General features: G+C 35.0%; 1 protein-coding gene across 1 annotated transcript in view; it reads left to right on the forward strand.

Moving 5' to 3' along the window:
* The window catches only part of wdr19 (WD repeat domain 19), a 52732-nt gene extending 42253 nt beyond the window's left edge, over positions 1 to 10479 (forward strand). Inside the window, 6 exon segments of the mRNA XM_056460195.1 lie at positions 1640 to 1721; positions 2336 to 2486; positions 6884 to 7007; positions 7265 to 7341; positions 7443 to 7592; positions 10251 to 10479. Of these exon segments, the coding sequence (XP_056316170.1) occupies positions 1640 to 1721; positions 2336 to 2486; positions 6884 to 7007; positions 7265 to 7341; positions 7443 to 7557 (549 nt within the window). The 3' untranslated portion in view covers positions 7558 to 7592; positions 10251 to 10479.
* The last annotated feature ends 5833 nt before the right edge of the window (positions 10480 to 16312 follow it).

Below are 16312 nucleotides of genomic sequence, written 5' to 3' on the forward strand. Positions count from 1 at the left end.
AGACATGTGGTATAGGTGAATTGAATAAATTAAATTGATCATAGTGTATGTGTGAATGCAAGAGTGCATGGGTGTTTCCCAGTGATGGATTGCGGCTGGAAGGACATTCTGCTGATTCTGCTGTGGCGACCCTTGATTAATAAATCGACTAAGCCGAAAAGAGAATGAATGAATGAATTAGTGAATATTGACAACAAGACGTGTTCTTGAGCAGCAAATTAGAATATTAGAATGATTTGTAACAGATCATGTGATGCTGGAGAGTAATGGCTGCTAAAAATGCAGCTTTGCCATTACATAAGTAATGTACTTTTTCTACATTTACCTTATACTGTAATATAATAAAAATAATAATAATAATTAATAATAAGAAGAAGATGAAAAAAAGGTTTCACATGCTTCTTGAAAGTACTTAAAAGTACTTGTATTTCAGACTTATGGATTCAAGGCCTGTAAAGTATTTAAAAACAAACATAGGTCCGACAAAGTGCTTGATTTAAATTAGAAATTATTTCATTTATTTTATTGTCGACTTAGTCACTTTATTAATCTGGGGTCGCCACAGCGGAATGAACCGCCAACTTATCCAGCATTTGTTTTACGCAGCGGATGCCCTCCCAGCCGCAACCCATCTCTGGGAAACATCCACACTCATTCACACTCATACACTACGGACAATTTAGCCTACCCAATTCACCTTTACCGCATGTCTTTGGACTGTGGGGGAAACCGGAGCACCCGGAGGAAACCCACGCGAACGCAGGGGGAACATGCAAACTCCACACAGAAACGCCAACTGACCCAATATTTTTTTTCCATATACAAACACAGAAAAACATTAATAGAAAAACCTAGAAAATGTCTTGAAAGCCAAGTGTCTCATGAATTTATATTTCAAATTTGATGAAGATAGCATGCAAAATGAGATTCTACAAAAAGTTTTCAGAGGCTATATCGGTGGCCTCCTTTCCCTCATTGTCAGAAGCACTTTCTCAGAAATGACCATCCCAAACTAAAACAGTAACAGTTGCTAAATAATCTGGTCTACATTCACAGATCATGTACCTTTGGAAAGAAGACACTTTGGGCTTTATTATCTATCAACTACATTTTATAATGCTTAAAATGAAAAAAGTTATAGATGCTCAAGTAATGTAAAAAAAAAATTGCACCGCACTAAACAAAAATATGAAAGTAGTCCTGGAGCAATACAAAAACGTAATAAGTCAAAATCCATCTCCTGAGTACATGTTTTGAATTTGATGGCAATATCATGCAAAATGAAATTTCTGGAATTATTTTTCTGAGACAATGTCTTGTGATTTTTTTTTTCTCCTTCTGGCAAAGAGGTTAATAAAATGAATTAGTTTTTTGGAAATCACCAAGTGACCCCCACTTTGGGAACCACTGAAATAGACTTTCATGGCACTAGATGCTGTAGAAAGGTGCTTGATTTAAAATGAATTATGCTTTAAAAAGTCCTTAAATCTGCGCTTCGTGAAAGTGTGGGAACCCTGAATAATAATAATAATAATAATAATGCAGATTTTATTGAAGCTGAAGAGTATAATATAAATTTTTTTTCCTGTGATTTAATATGATTTGCTGTTCAGCAATTTTTTTTTCATTTATTTTTCAGATCCATGTTAAAAGAGGAGATCATTTAAAGGGGGCGCGAATGCTTATCCGTGTGTCCAACAATATAAGCAAGTTCCCATCCCGTGAGTCTTTCTTTTATATACACACACACACACACACACACACACTTGTATGGCTATATGATGATTGGAGATATGATGATTTATATACTTTGAAAACTGTAAATTCAGTCTATTTTCCCATAAACATAAGCCTCTAAGAAAACAATCTGCTTATTTACATTTTTAAAAATCTCCTTTCTATGTAATTTATTTATCAGATTTTTTTCATAAGTGCCAAAAATATTTTTTATATTATATTAATATACTTTTGGAGACATTTTTTTCACACAGTGTAGGGAATACCACGCACATGCATGCTTCAATACTGTTACGGCTGTCAAGTCCAACAGACATTGTCAAATATAAAGACAGGATGGCAGTCTCTGCGTGTGTATGACTGGTTTAACAGTCAATAATGGATCACTTGGAGCAATTTCGCCTTGTAAGCTAATTACATAATGACCCTGACATCAGTGACACGCTTAAAAGAGTTTTACGACACTGATGAGCTATGAGTTGTTTCCACACAACAGCACTTGTGGTCTGCCTGAGAACTGGGCCATTTTTGAGCTACTGTTGTAGGCTCTGGATCCACCTTTAATGTAGCATAAAGCTGTGTGTTTTATGGCCTCCAGACATTGTTCCAATCCTCACATCAGCGGTCATTGAATGTCATCGTGCTGGATTAAGAAACTCTGCCTTCAGTTTTGCCTCAATGCTGATGAGACCGGAGTATCGTAACAAGATCGATCCGAAATACAAGAAGAAGATAGAAGCAATGGTCCGGTAAGACACACAAAAAGGGAGATTTACTAATAACGAATTGCTGCTGTTAATGTTATTGTTTATTTTGTACATTTCTGTGCTGTTTAAGTATTCAGTTTGCTAAAGAAGTAATGAAATAGGAAGATAACACTGCAGTGCTATATCAGTGTATTCCATTTCTAAGTAAGCCAGCATTTTCATACCATTTTGATCCTCATAGTTCGCTATAGTAATCTTTAGTTTAATGTTATTTTTTCCTTTTTATATGCACATTGGCTGCGTCCGAAATCGCGTACTTCCATACTATATAGTACACTAAAAACAATATGTCGAGTAGTATGTCCGAATTCATAGAATTCGAAAAACAGTATGTGACAAGTTCTCGGATGACCTACTACTTCCGGCAAGATTCTGAAGTGTGTATCTGATGCACCACGAGAGAATTCATGAATAGGAGAGAAGCGACGCAACTGACGTGGGTAGATCATGTGATGATGACAAAATGGTGGATGCAGTATGTCAGAGTTTCATTCATACTATTGTCATACTGTATAAAACATACTTTTCGAACTGTCTAATAATACATTTAAATTCAAATGCAGTACCAACTGAGTAGTAGGCGATTTCAGACGCAGCTATCTAGATCGAATAATATACTGATAATTAAACACTTAAAAGGGATAGTTCAACCAAAAATGTTATTTACTTACCCTTAAATGGCTCCAAACCTTTATAAGTTTCCTTTTTCTGTTGAACACAAAACATAAATGTTAGATACCTGTAACCATTTGATGCATCCAAATTGGAATATTATCTGTTCTAAATAGTATTCTAAAATAAAAGTAGTGTGTCCAAAAGTATAGTATGTTAAAATTAGTATTGCAAAGTAACCCAGATGGTCTACTATTTCTAGTAGAAATTTGAAGTGTAGATCTGTGTGTACTCTAATGCTGCACTGACATCAGATGTGGATGAAGCAGCAAGCCAAAGGGATTTACATGTTAAGTCAATGCAAAGACGCGAATAGACATCCAACATGCATCCAACACGCAAAACACTCAACTCGTGCTGCTTCATTCCAGTGAATCGCGTCATTCATGTCACCTCATTCACGCGAATGAATTGCCGCAAGTTGAGTGTTTTGCGTGTTGGACGCGTGAAACGCTTAAGTTGGAAAATATGAACTGCAGACATTCGTTGGTGCCACGTTAACCAATCTGGAGCTTGGTCTTGTAGGGGTGTGATTTTGACATAGTGAATGTTGTTGATGTCTTCAGTGATGATCTTCACTGTTTTCCAGCCTTCCTAAAGCACATAAAGAACAGCTACTCTCTCAATAAAATCCTCACTAGCCATTTAGCAACAAAGCTAAAGTCACCGGGCAGACAGAAGCCCTGCACATGACATGAATCTGCGTCTATTGTGAAGTGAATCTGATATCTGGTCATCTTCACATCTGGTGTGAACACAGCATAATGGCTAATATTTCCCAAAATACATTGTGTTTGATGTGATATCAATTAGAACTACAAACATGGCAGAGGTGTGAAATTGACCGTTAAGTGGAGAGGCTTTAGTAAAATCTTTGAAAGAGTACAGGTACAGTACACTACCTACTGTCATCCCTGTTGGTGTTATAAATCATTCTAATTTAATTTGAAGGAAACAGTAAGAATTTAAAAATTACTATTACTACTGTTATTATTTGTTTTTCAGTCTTTAAATCTTTACTCAATACTGTCCATACATTTTGGTTTGAATGTGAATAATTCTACTAGGAATCTTATTTTATGCAGTGTTGTTAAATGCAGTGCTGGGAATAACGGAGCTATAAATAAATAAATGGCATTACTAACAGCGTTACTTTTTTCAGTAATGAGTAATCAAATGAGTTAATGTTTCCTCCGTTACAATGTCGCCCGTTGCCGTTACTGAAAATAAAATGTCTGTTACTAATAATTGAGAACACTGAAATGGTTTTCATGTGAGCAGCATCTCTCTCAGCTATAGGACTGATCTCTTTCTCTGCGGTGGATGTGTGTGTTCGGGGCTGGAGCGGGACACATAACTAACCAGTCATGATGATTGGTGTGTCTGTAAATGTGGTGTAACTGAGAATGTGATGATTGGCTCAGATAGAGTACGTTTCCATCGTTTGCCAATCAAGAGGAGTCAGAACTATGGCAAATCCAACAAGTTCATAGGTAGATTTTGCAAACTGGTAATATAAGCACTACTTTTCCCTCATTGAGATGAAATTCAAGAAAGTTTATGTATCTTGCAACTTATGCCCAGGAAAAAAAGAGTCTCTCTGCGCCGGTGACAAGTTATTCTAATCTAATGACGCATCTTGAGTTGTGGTCTGTGCAAAAAATACTTGAAGTTCTAAACTATCTATTGTGTTTTGTTGTGCAGTTAAAGTAAAGATAATATTCATAACATGATTAATTTGATGGTTGTCTCTCACATTGACCACAACAACATAAAAATTGTAGATTAGTGTACAATGTTTTATATTTATTCCATAGTCATTTGACAAATTAGGTTTTTTTTTTAAGTAACGCAATAATTACTTTCCCTGGTAATAAGGTACTTTTATAATTATGTAACTCAGTTACTATTTGTGAGAAGTAACTAGGAACTATGACTAATTACTCTTTTAAAGGTGCAGTAGGTGATCTGCCTAAATGCTAACCGGTTAGCATAATATGTTTGAAACAGTCCCTCCCCTGCCGTCCAAAGCCACGTCTCTTGGAATCACGAAGGCGCATATTAAAGATCACAGAGACCCAGATCACGTCATTCGCCAGTTAGAAAACTTTATAGTACTTTATAATACTACAATTCCCAGTTGTATAGCAAGCAAAACTTGTCATAATGTGCATCATTTCATGCATGCAAGGATCGCTGGTCTCACTCTCTCACGCGATTTTTCCTAAATCGACTACTGTATGCTTAGTGCTTGGTCGGCGGGGTGCAGGAATTACACTTATTACTAAGCCATACTTACATGCTATTTTAGAACAAATATTCAAAGTAGCACGGTAAACAATATAGGGAGCGCGTCACAGGTTGCCATTGTTCAAAAATGAACCAATGTGAATATAAAACCAACTTCAGCTCAATAAAGCAGGCTAGGCTAATAGCGCTATTTTCTAATGTTTTGTTGTTAAACTAAATAAAAATCTACATTATCGATGCTGTAAAAGCTCCCTTATGAAATTGAAAATGGTCACATCAATCTTTCGCCGGAAGATTTCAGTGTCTGAAAACACTTCTGTGCATATAACCCATTCATAAAACAACACAATCTACATCAGCTTTGCGTGACTAAAATAGTTGTAAAACAGAACATTACCTGTCTAATAGAAATACTTCAACCATGGTGTCATCCTTCTTCCAGCATGCAAAAGTAACTCCAATATTGATTCAGGATTTTAAAAAGTTTTGTCTCAGCATTTGCTTTTACTGCTGTCACTCGTGTCCACGTGTCAAACAGTAGGTCTGCATGAAAGGGTGCGCAGTTGTACAAATCTCCATTTGTTGACAGATTTTTTTTTTGTCTTATGCCTTATCCAGAATATCAAAATACATATAAATACATTTAAATCATATACTTTAATTATTACTATTGGTATGTGAAGAGACTTTTAAACAGCAGAACAAAAAAAATTTTCTGAAGATCTTTAAAGTAATTTGATGTAACATCAAGACGAGGATACTGAATGACTTTAGCATTGTGATATGATTACATGTACAGTGCATATATGGTTGCACTTAATTTTTCAGTATGTGTACTTAATTTGTATTTACTGTACATGTACTTACCTAAGGAAGTACTGGATTTTATTGGGTAACTGCACGAGTTACAGTATGGTTGAAGTCCAGTGTACAAATGTGGCACAGGTGTTGAAGATATAGTTTACCCAAAACTGAGAATTATGTCATTATTTACTCGCTATTCACTTGTTCAAAACCTATTTGACTTTATTCTGTTAAACACAAAAGATATTTAGAAGAAAGCTGGAAATCCATAACCATTGACTTTAATATTATTTATTTTTTTAAATATGGAGGTCAATGTTTACAGGTTTACAGCATTCTTCAGAATATCCTCTTTTGTGTTCAACAGAAGAAGGAAACTCATAAGGTTTAAAAACATTTGAGGGTGAGTAAATAATAAGTCAGTTAATTTTTGGGGGTTAAATATCTATTTATAACTAGCCCTTTATTGTGTTTTACAAATAAAAAGCTATTAAAATTATTAAAAATATACATTTGCTTTGTTTTTGCTCTGATGTTTTTAATTTCTCTTGAAACTGTGCTGTGTGAAGGTTATATAAAGACATCTAAACTGCTTATAACACCTCTGCTGTTGCAGTGACCCAGTCAGTGATCTTTTCTCTGTCTTCCATCAGTCGTCCAGATACTTCTGAGGTGGAGGAGGAGAGTTCACCCTGTCCCTACTGCGGCTTCAGCCTACCCGACTGTGAGCTGCTGTGTCCCGGCTGCAAAAACAATCTGCCTTACTGCATCGCCACAGTGAGTACAGACGACTCAATCTCCTGCGTCACTGCACTGGCTGAACACAAGCGGCTTCACTGCCACAGTGCCAACATCGCAGCCTCTTCCTCTGCCTGAAAGCCAGATCCTGTTTTAGCTTTCTCTCTCAGCTATTTTTCACTCTGTGACAGTAATGAGAGGAGTGACAACAAACTTGACTTGACCTTTAAGTGTGTATATGCAGACACGCGCAGTTACACAGACTGTCTGATAGATGTGCATGTCATCGTTTTCAGGGTCGTCACATGGTCAAGGAGGATTGGTGTGTCTGCCCACACTGTGATTTTCCTGCTCTTCATTCGCAGTTCACCCAGTGAGTCGCATACATCCATAGTTCATCATCTATCTGTTCACCTGTCGAGTCGCGCCCACCCGTCCATTGATTTTTCCTCTGTTTGTATGCGTTTGTTTCAGGCTGTTAGAGACTGAGTCGGTTTGCCCCATGTGCTCGGAGGCTTTAAATGTCAGTGAGGTGAAAAAGGTTTTGGAGTGCTCCAAATATCTGCAGCAGGACCAACTGGAGCACTGAGAGACAGAGAGAGGAAAAAATGGAGATATGAAAGGGTAAAAAGAGATTTAAAAACATTCATGCGTTTTTTTTTTACTCTGAATCCACTTAAAGGCACAATATGTAAGTTTATTGTATTAAAATGTCAAAAAAAAAACTATATGTATATACAGTTGAAGAGTTTAAGTCAGAATTAAAGCCCTGTTTGTTTTTTCCCCAATTTCTGTTTAACGGAGAGAAAATTTTTCAACACATTTCTAAACATAATAGTTTTAATAACTCATTTCTAATAACTGATTTATTTTATCTTTGCCATGATGACAGTAAATAATATTTGACTAGATATTTTTCAAGACACTTGTACATACAGCTTAAAGTGACATTTAAAGGCTTAACTAGGTTAATTAGGTTAACTAGGCAGGTTAGGGTAATTGGGCAAGTTATTGTATAACGATGGTTTGTTCTGTAGACTATCGAAAAAAAAATAGCTTAAAGGGGCTAATAATTTTGACCTTAAAATGGTTTTTAAAAAATTTAAAACTGCTTTTATTCTAGCCGAAATAAAACAAATAAGACTTTTTCCAGAAGAAAAAACATTATCAGACATACTGTGAAAATTTTCTAGATGAATTTTGTACTTACATTATCACAAATGATTCAAAGAATGCAATGATCGATTTGATTGCTTTCAGCCATTCTCTGCTTCTTATCATGATAATAAGTTTTGAATACTTTAGCTCATCCATGAATGTGATTTCTGAGTCCTAGAGGATGTAATGAAGACAACATCTCCTATAATGTCACACTCAGTCGTGGCGTCATCAAAATACGCCTTTGTTTGTTGTGAATACATGCCCTCTAGTGGCAAAAAATTACATACTGTGCCTTTAAGCACTTATTTTAAAAGATACAATCTTTTGGTGACAGGAAGTATATATTTCATTTCAGTATATAAGAAATATATATTTTGAAATTCTAATTCCAAACCTGTAGGGCTGGCTGATACGACAAGTCATCATATATATATATATATGTATATATATATATATATATATATATATATATATATATATATATATATATATATATATATTCACCGACCACTTTATTAGGTACACCTGTCCAACTGGTATTTTGAACATATGACATATACAGTATTGTTATATTGCACAGCTTACCAACCGGTTTGAGTTACTGTCTTCTGTGAACAAAAAAAGATATTTAAAAGAATGTTGGTGACCCTAGAATGCATTGGTGCCTTATCACTGTTTCAGAGACTGGTTTCAGAAGTGTTTTTCATTCATTTTTTTCCATTTCGGGATTTCTTAAAAGTCTTTGTTAAAGTGTTATAAGACATCCTTTAAGTCAGTCTTGAATCACAAGATTAGAAATGTTGTTTTATAGCCAAAAAAACTATACAAAGCTATACAAAAAGACAAGAAACTTTCCCACTGCAAAGTTATAGGAACTCAGTCATAAGAACTATGGCAACCAGGCCCAGTTCCATGAGAAATAATTTTCCCTTTGGGCCTTTTTCCAGGTTACATTCCCACATTAACTATTGTGTATGTCTTATAACACTTTAAAATTCTCTTGCTGTTTTTAATGCCATTTATTCGTCTAATCAGCATACCCTGGTGTCACTGTGGTTCCTGTGGCGCTGGAATCTAATTTAGTTCCTTCAAATGGCTTTTCTAGAACAAAAATCATCTCAAGTTCCTTCAGTTAAAAGAGCCTGGTAATTACACCAATAATTCTACAAACTGAAAGGTTTAATCTAGTGCTAAATCTGATAAAGGTATAAAACTGTATTTCATTGCTTTGGTAAGGGGAAGAACTACAATCCTTTTTAAAGCACTGGGAATGACAGTTGAATTATCAGCTTTTATCATGTCCTGTAGATCATGTCTATAAAAATAATACATTTTAGGTTTATTGCAGAACACACACACACATACACACACTCACACACAGATACATACATACATACATAAATACTTTATCCAATAAAAGTAAAACACAAAAAAGAAATGATATGCATATAAAATAATTAAAGTATTTGAAAGATCAAAAGAGGTCAATTCAGTTATGTAAATTGCAGTGTCTTATGGGACTAGGCAAAGCTATTGTAAGCAATTTAGAAGCCTTTTTTTGTTGCAGATAGGTGGCATTTTCTCTACAGCATCATGGGTATTTTTACCTCAAACCTTACACTATTAAACACAATTATTAAAAAAATAAGTAGAAATTATTTGAATGGGTAGCATTAACAAAAGAAGATGGAATCGATTAACAACCTTGTAGCTCACAGTTTGTAATCCCTAAACCTTCACAACAGTCTTTGTTCATCTTCAAAATCAATTTCCCTTTGGAGAAAATGAATGGTGTTTTTACTTCCTGAAACCAGATTGCTGCACTATATTGACTTTCGTTGTACTGGAAAAAAACAGCAGCACACTGACATCTTTTATGTTCCTCAGAGAAAAGAAAGCCATTTTAATTTTTAGTAAACAATTGTTAAAGTAATTTGGTAAATCAGTTGACATTTTTAGCAATTAGATTTTGTTAAAATTGAATAAGCAAAAACTGACGTTTATATTTATTCCTCCTGTATATACCTACTGTTCGCGTATATACTTATTTTTCATGTTTATTTTTTGTTAATAAAGGGTGATTTTGACCTAAAGTGATCCTTATCTTTTTCTTGCTTTCAGATGCTCAGAGATTTGATGTCCCCATATCTGTAGATGATCGCTCATCTGATTCTTTACAGGATTTTGAGAAGTGAGATTGATATTGTAACATTTCAACATGGCCTAATGTACTTTTATTGAAAATATCGAGATATTTTTATATATTTAAGAATGTTGTTGACATTTGAAATCATGGAATAGCTATGTTCAAATACTGAATAAACAAAAGAGACATTTTGTACATGTTAAATATGTTTGTCATAAGTATTTCTTTATCAATCAATACCCTAAACTGTACTTGTACAATATTTAATATATGAAGAATAGCTATCAGGGACGACTAGCAAAATAACAATAAACATTTTATAATTTTTCCCAAACTGTCCATCAGCTATTGGCTTTAAAAACAGGTAGTCCCACCCCAAAACTCACCAATCTGTGTTGCTATGTTGTTCAGTTCTATCAAGCAAAGCAATGTTGAAAGCACCACAACACTACAGCTTTTTTAATTTGGGGGAATATGAACATTTGAATGTTATCTGTGATTAAACTGGTAAAATAGAAAATTACATCTTATTTTTTTTAATTTGAGTGGTTTGTACTGCTGTTTTGTAGCTTGGCCACAAGAGTTCAGCACTTCAGTTATGGAGCTAATAACCAGAAAACGTTACTCTATCCACTAAGTGCTGACATTTATTTTCAGCTGTCCTTTCACCTTACACGTGACCTTAAATGTCATTACAAAGAGGCCACTCTGTTTTTTAAAGCTTGACATTTAGGCCAAACCGTTATGCAAATGTATAAAATTGTTATTATCAAAAAGGCCTGAATTATTTACCTTTTTTGTGGTGCTTAAAGGCATAGTTTCTCACAGACATTATTATTCTTATCACTAGTGTCTCACAGACATAACTAGTCCCTCACAGGACATCACTAATCTTTTACAGACATCACTAGACTCTTACAGGACATCAGTAGTCTCTTACAGGATGTATCGAGTCTCTTACAGGACATCACTAGTCTTTCACAGGACATCATTAGTCTCTTACAGGACATCATTAGTCTCATCACTGAAGGGAACTTTGGACCTGTTCTCTATTCACACAACATTCTCCTTAGCAAAGGTTAGTCCAGCTTTTTGATTCTTTCTGCTGATGAAGGTTTGGTCGCTGCAGGGGGCTTTCAGTCCAAAATATCTCAAAGTCGTAGCATTGTATGCCAAGATATAGATTCTCAGTTGAACGTAGTTTATTTCTTGAATTGATCGAGCTTCTCAAATTATGCTATGCGCTTGTGCATATTTGCCTTTCATGATTGGCTGACATTTGAGAGGACTTGAAGATACAATATTGTAAAAATCACCAATTTGGAAAGACCAACTTCTCTTGCTATGGTTGAAAGGTTCATCCCTTTGGCCTTCATCTGGTCCACCTGCTGTTGGAGGGTTTCAGTCACTTTAGAACAGATCACTGTCTTGCAAAGCCAGCGAAAACTGTAACATTAGGCTCGCTAGTTAAATAGGGTCTGTCAATAATTAAGGGAATTGCCACCATGGTACCAGCTTACCAATAACTAGGAGGTATTGTTGGAATATTTAGTCAATTCCATGCATATTCAATAAAAATGTCAGGAGAGGATTTAGTTTAATGCTAAAGTATTAGTAATTTAATAGATACAAACGATTGATTGGATAAACAGAGCTCTTGGTTACGCCTGTCCCCTATATTACACCAATACAATGCAAAAATTACAATCGGGCGGTTCGCAACAACTCTGAATTTTCCTGACTCCAGTATTTATACACAGCTGATATTAAAAGGTGGAGTTTTGATGGAATTCGTCACTTGTCAATCATTCTGCAGTCCTGTGGCACCCGCATCCAAACATACTTCCTCTTTCTGCAAACATCTCTGTGCACATAAGCTGACATTATTATCAGATAAGGCATGCATAGTCAACTGTTGTGAAGGGTGTATTCTTCACCAGGGAAAGAATTCTTTGGTCATCCACCACAGTAGTTTTTCGTGGTCTTTTGGTGTTGCTGAGCTCACTGGTGTGTTTCTTTCTTTTTAAGAATGTTCCAAACAGTTGTTTTGGCCACGCCTAATGTTTTTGCTATCTCTCTGATGGGTTTGTTTTGTTTTTTCAGCCTGATGATGGCTGGTGTTGGTGTATGTTAGAATGTGTCGATGTCCAAATATTTATGGACCTAACTGTATATGTTCATAATGCAATTCCTGATAGAACATATCACTTAAAATCACTTAGAACAGAACTAAGATGTGGCATTGATGTTCAGAAAATTGTTGATTTTTTTTCTAATTATGATCTCCAATGAACTTCATAATATACTCTATATACTAGCATTAATCATGCTCATCTTGATGTTATTCCAAAACCTGACTTTGAAGAATTATGGCATACACTCTTTGCACAAAAGTCTGCACTGGGACATTACTCAGTCTATCTTTAAAACAAATGTCAGCGTTGTAAATACATGATGTAACCAAAAGTTTACATTTATTATTGACACATACACTACATTATATCTGTAGCTTAGGTGTCCTAGTATTGTGTACTACTTTACAGGGTTTTTCTATAAAGCTATTTTTGAGTACTTCAAGTAAAATGAGGAAAGGTCAATGCTAATACCTTACAAATGTTAGGGTGTTAATTACATATTTTAATGTGGATTATAAATACCCACCCTTGTTTTGTCTTTGTAAATGGCATCCAATCGTTGAACTCCATTCTTCATGTATAGTGGTCAAATTTGCTCGTGCAGAGAATGAATTGTGTTCCTGTCATCCCTGGACAGATGGTGTGTGTGCACGTGTGTGTAGACGGCATGAAAGCATGTCCCAAATTTGGCATAGCATCTGTCTTGTTTTGTATTATCAGAGTGGATGACATGTTGTATAATGATCACTTCATAAGAATGATAGCCACTAACTCTAATTGTTTTCTTTAATACGTAATTCACCTATAACGCTACCGCATCAGACAAACTGCATGTGTGTGTGATGGAGTGAAAGCTGATGTTTTACAGTGACTGAAATGCTGAGGTAAGTTTTTAATTTGTAAAGACAATCGTGAAGCTGTCCTGTGTGTGTCTCCTCTGCAGCGTGCTGGCGTTGTGCCACACTGTGAGCAGAAAGGCTTCACAAATTCCGAAAGGCAATTGTACTGTTTCCCAGTTGCACAGTATTTCTTTGCACTGCAAGGACTCTACACAACTATGCACCAAAGGTTTACATGCTGTTACTTTGGGTGTGTATAAATCAGTTCAACACCCTGTTATACCATTTAATCACATTGTTGTATGGATTCAGACTGAAACTCTTGCTGTCTGTCTTACACTATGCATCATATCATATATATACAATTACACTATATAGGATTTTGACCTTTGTAGTTGCCATATATCTTTGTGTTAGATAGATAGACAGACAGACAGATAGCTAGATAGGCAGACGCACGGACGCAGACAGACGGACAGACAGACAGACAGTTACATAGGCAGACAGATAGATAGATAGATAGATAGATAGATAGATAGATAGATAGATAGATAGATAGATAGATAGATAGATAGATAGATAGATAGATAGATAGATAGATAGATAGATATATAGATAGATAGATAGATAGATAGATAAGCAGAGAGATAGATAGATAGATAAGCAGAGAGATAGATAGATAGATAGATAGATAGATAGATAGATAGATAGATAGATAGATAGATAGATAGATAGATAGATAGATAGATAGATAGATAGATAGATAGATAGATAGATAGATAGATAAGCAGATAGATAGATAAGCAGAGAGATAGATAGATAAGCAGAGAGATAGATAGATAGATAGATAGATAGATAGATAGATAGATAGATAGATAGATAGATAGATAGATAGATAGATAAGCAGAGAGATAGATAAGCAGAGAGATAGATAAGCAGAGAGATAGATAAGCAGAGAGATAGATAGACAGATAAGCAGATGGATGGATGGATGGATGGATGGATAGATAGATAGGCAGACAGATAAGCTGATAGATAAGCAGATAGATGGATGGACGGACGGATAGATAGATTAAGCATTCCCATCCAACAGAGCTTGATATAATGTACATTTCTACCGAGCAGAGTGGCAGAACCCCCAGATTCTAGACATTTCACAAGTTCACCCTCACAGATATTTGACTGAATAGAATATGCGTATTTACCGTGCTGTCCAGGGAGTGGGCTCTGAGCTCGGAAAGACACCCTAACTTGTGTTATTCCCATTATCAGGATAGAGAGAGTGATTGGGGTCCGAGCACAGTGTCTAGCCCAGCACCAGAATGCTCCCCCTCTTCTTTTATGATTTATGTACGGGTAGGTATTGGGTGTAAAAGTGTGAGTATAGTTTAGGTCACAATTCATGGTATCAACAAACCATTAACTAACACTACAGCTTAATGTATTACTAATTAGCTGTTTGTTAATAGTTAGTTTGACAGAAGTTGGGTTCAGGTTATGGGTAGAATTATGGATGCAGAATAAGATCATACTTTATAACTACTAATGAACAGTTATTATTAGGCATGGGATGGTATAAGATTCTGACGGTATGATAACCTTTGAAAAAAATATCACAGTTTCACGGTATTGTGATTACTGCTCTAAAATATATTCTTTTTAAATGTTTGGGGTAAAAAATAAAAACTTTTTATCTCTTTGAACACAATATATTTTCTTTAAGAAATATTTTAAATAAAGCAGTAAACATGTTAGGCTAAATTATTCAAATGAATTTTTGATTTCAGCTGTCTTTATTAGTTTCAAAAACACAGATATAAATAAATTAATTCAAAATGGCATCTTTGGAGATCTTTTCTGCTGGAGATACTGTTGTTGTAAAAACCGTAAATAAAAAAATCATACTCATACCTTAGGTGGGACGTGCTTGACTAGTTTTAGGGGTTTGGATCGTAGAATGATTGTTGATGAATTAGCCTAGTCAAAACTGATCGTTCACTGAAAGAAAAACAATTCAAAGATGATTCCTTGGATTTACTACAAGTTAAGTGGTTGTAAACAATTTATTTCGGTTGAATTTAAACAAATTTAAACATTACTAAATATAATTTATTTGTTTAAATTTAACACATATAAATAGTTTGCAACAATTTTGCAGACATCATTTCTTTGTGTACTTTTTCTGAAATTTGTTCAGAAAACATCACTTAAACAGGTGTATCTCGGTCAAACATTGTTCAATCCTAACAAACCATACATCAATGGAAGCATATTTATTCAGCTTCCAGATGTAACATTGTTCAAACCTTAATTTCAACATGTTTACATGTCAAATGTATTTATGTTTACATTGAGCTTTATTTTCAATGTACAGACATAGACACTACACGAGGAATGTAAATATACAACAAATACAATAAATTTTTTGTAAAAATTAGGAGTGAGAAAAAAGGTGATTTGGTTTTGTGGTCCAGTTTTCAATGAATTTATTTGTTTCTTACATTTGCAAAGTTGTACAGTCATAAACTATAAATCTTCAACATGAAACCTGGTTCAAATACTTTTACAAGGCACATCTTGAACCCTTTTGGGGAGACTATCCTGGAGTTTTTGGAAGTAATGTAAAATTTAATACAAGGCGTCTTTCAGCACATCACAGAGTTCTTCAGATTTTGGCTCTTTTTTTTTTTTCTTTTTTGTCCCAGAAATCTGCACTCGACAATAGTCATGTTTGGTTATTTTTAATGTGATCTCATTGCATTAGCATTGTGCTTGTGGATTGTTATCATGCTGAAAAATAGAAGCTTTACTAATAAGCTGCTTTTCAGAAGGAATGGCATGATGATGGATAAAACCTCTCTGTGCTTTTCATAAAATCCCATCATTATCGCCAACACACTGGCAGAAATGCAGCCTCAAACCAGGCCAGAGCCTCCACCATGTTTCAATGAAGGTTTCAAGCAATCATTCTTCCATCTCTCTGCATCTCTTAAACCCTTTAAAATATCTGAAATGTAACATTCATTCATTCATTTTCCTTCAGCTTAGTCCCTTTATACATAA

The sequence above is a fragment of the Danio aesculapii genome, chromosome 1, assembly GCF_903798145.1.
Source record: "Danio aesculapii chromosome 1, fDanAes4.1, whole genome shotgun sequence".
NCBI lineage: Eukaryota > Metazoa > Chordata > Actinopteri > Cypriniformes > Danionidae > Danio > Danio aesculapii.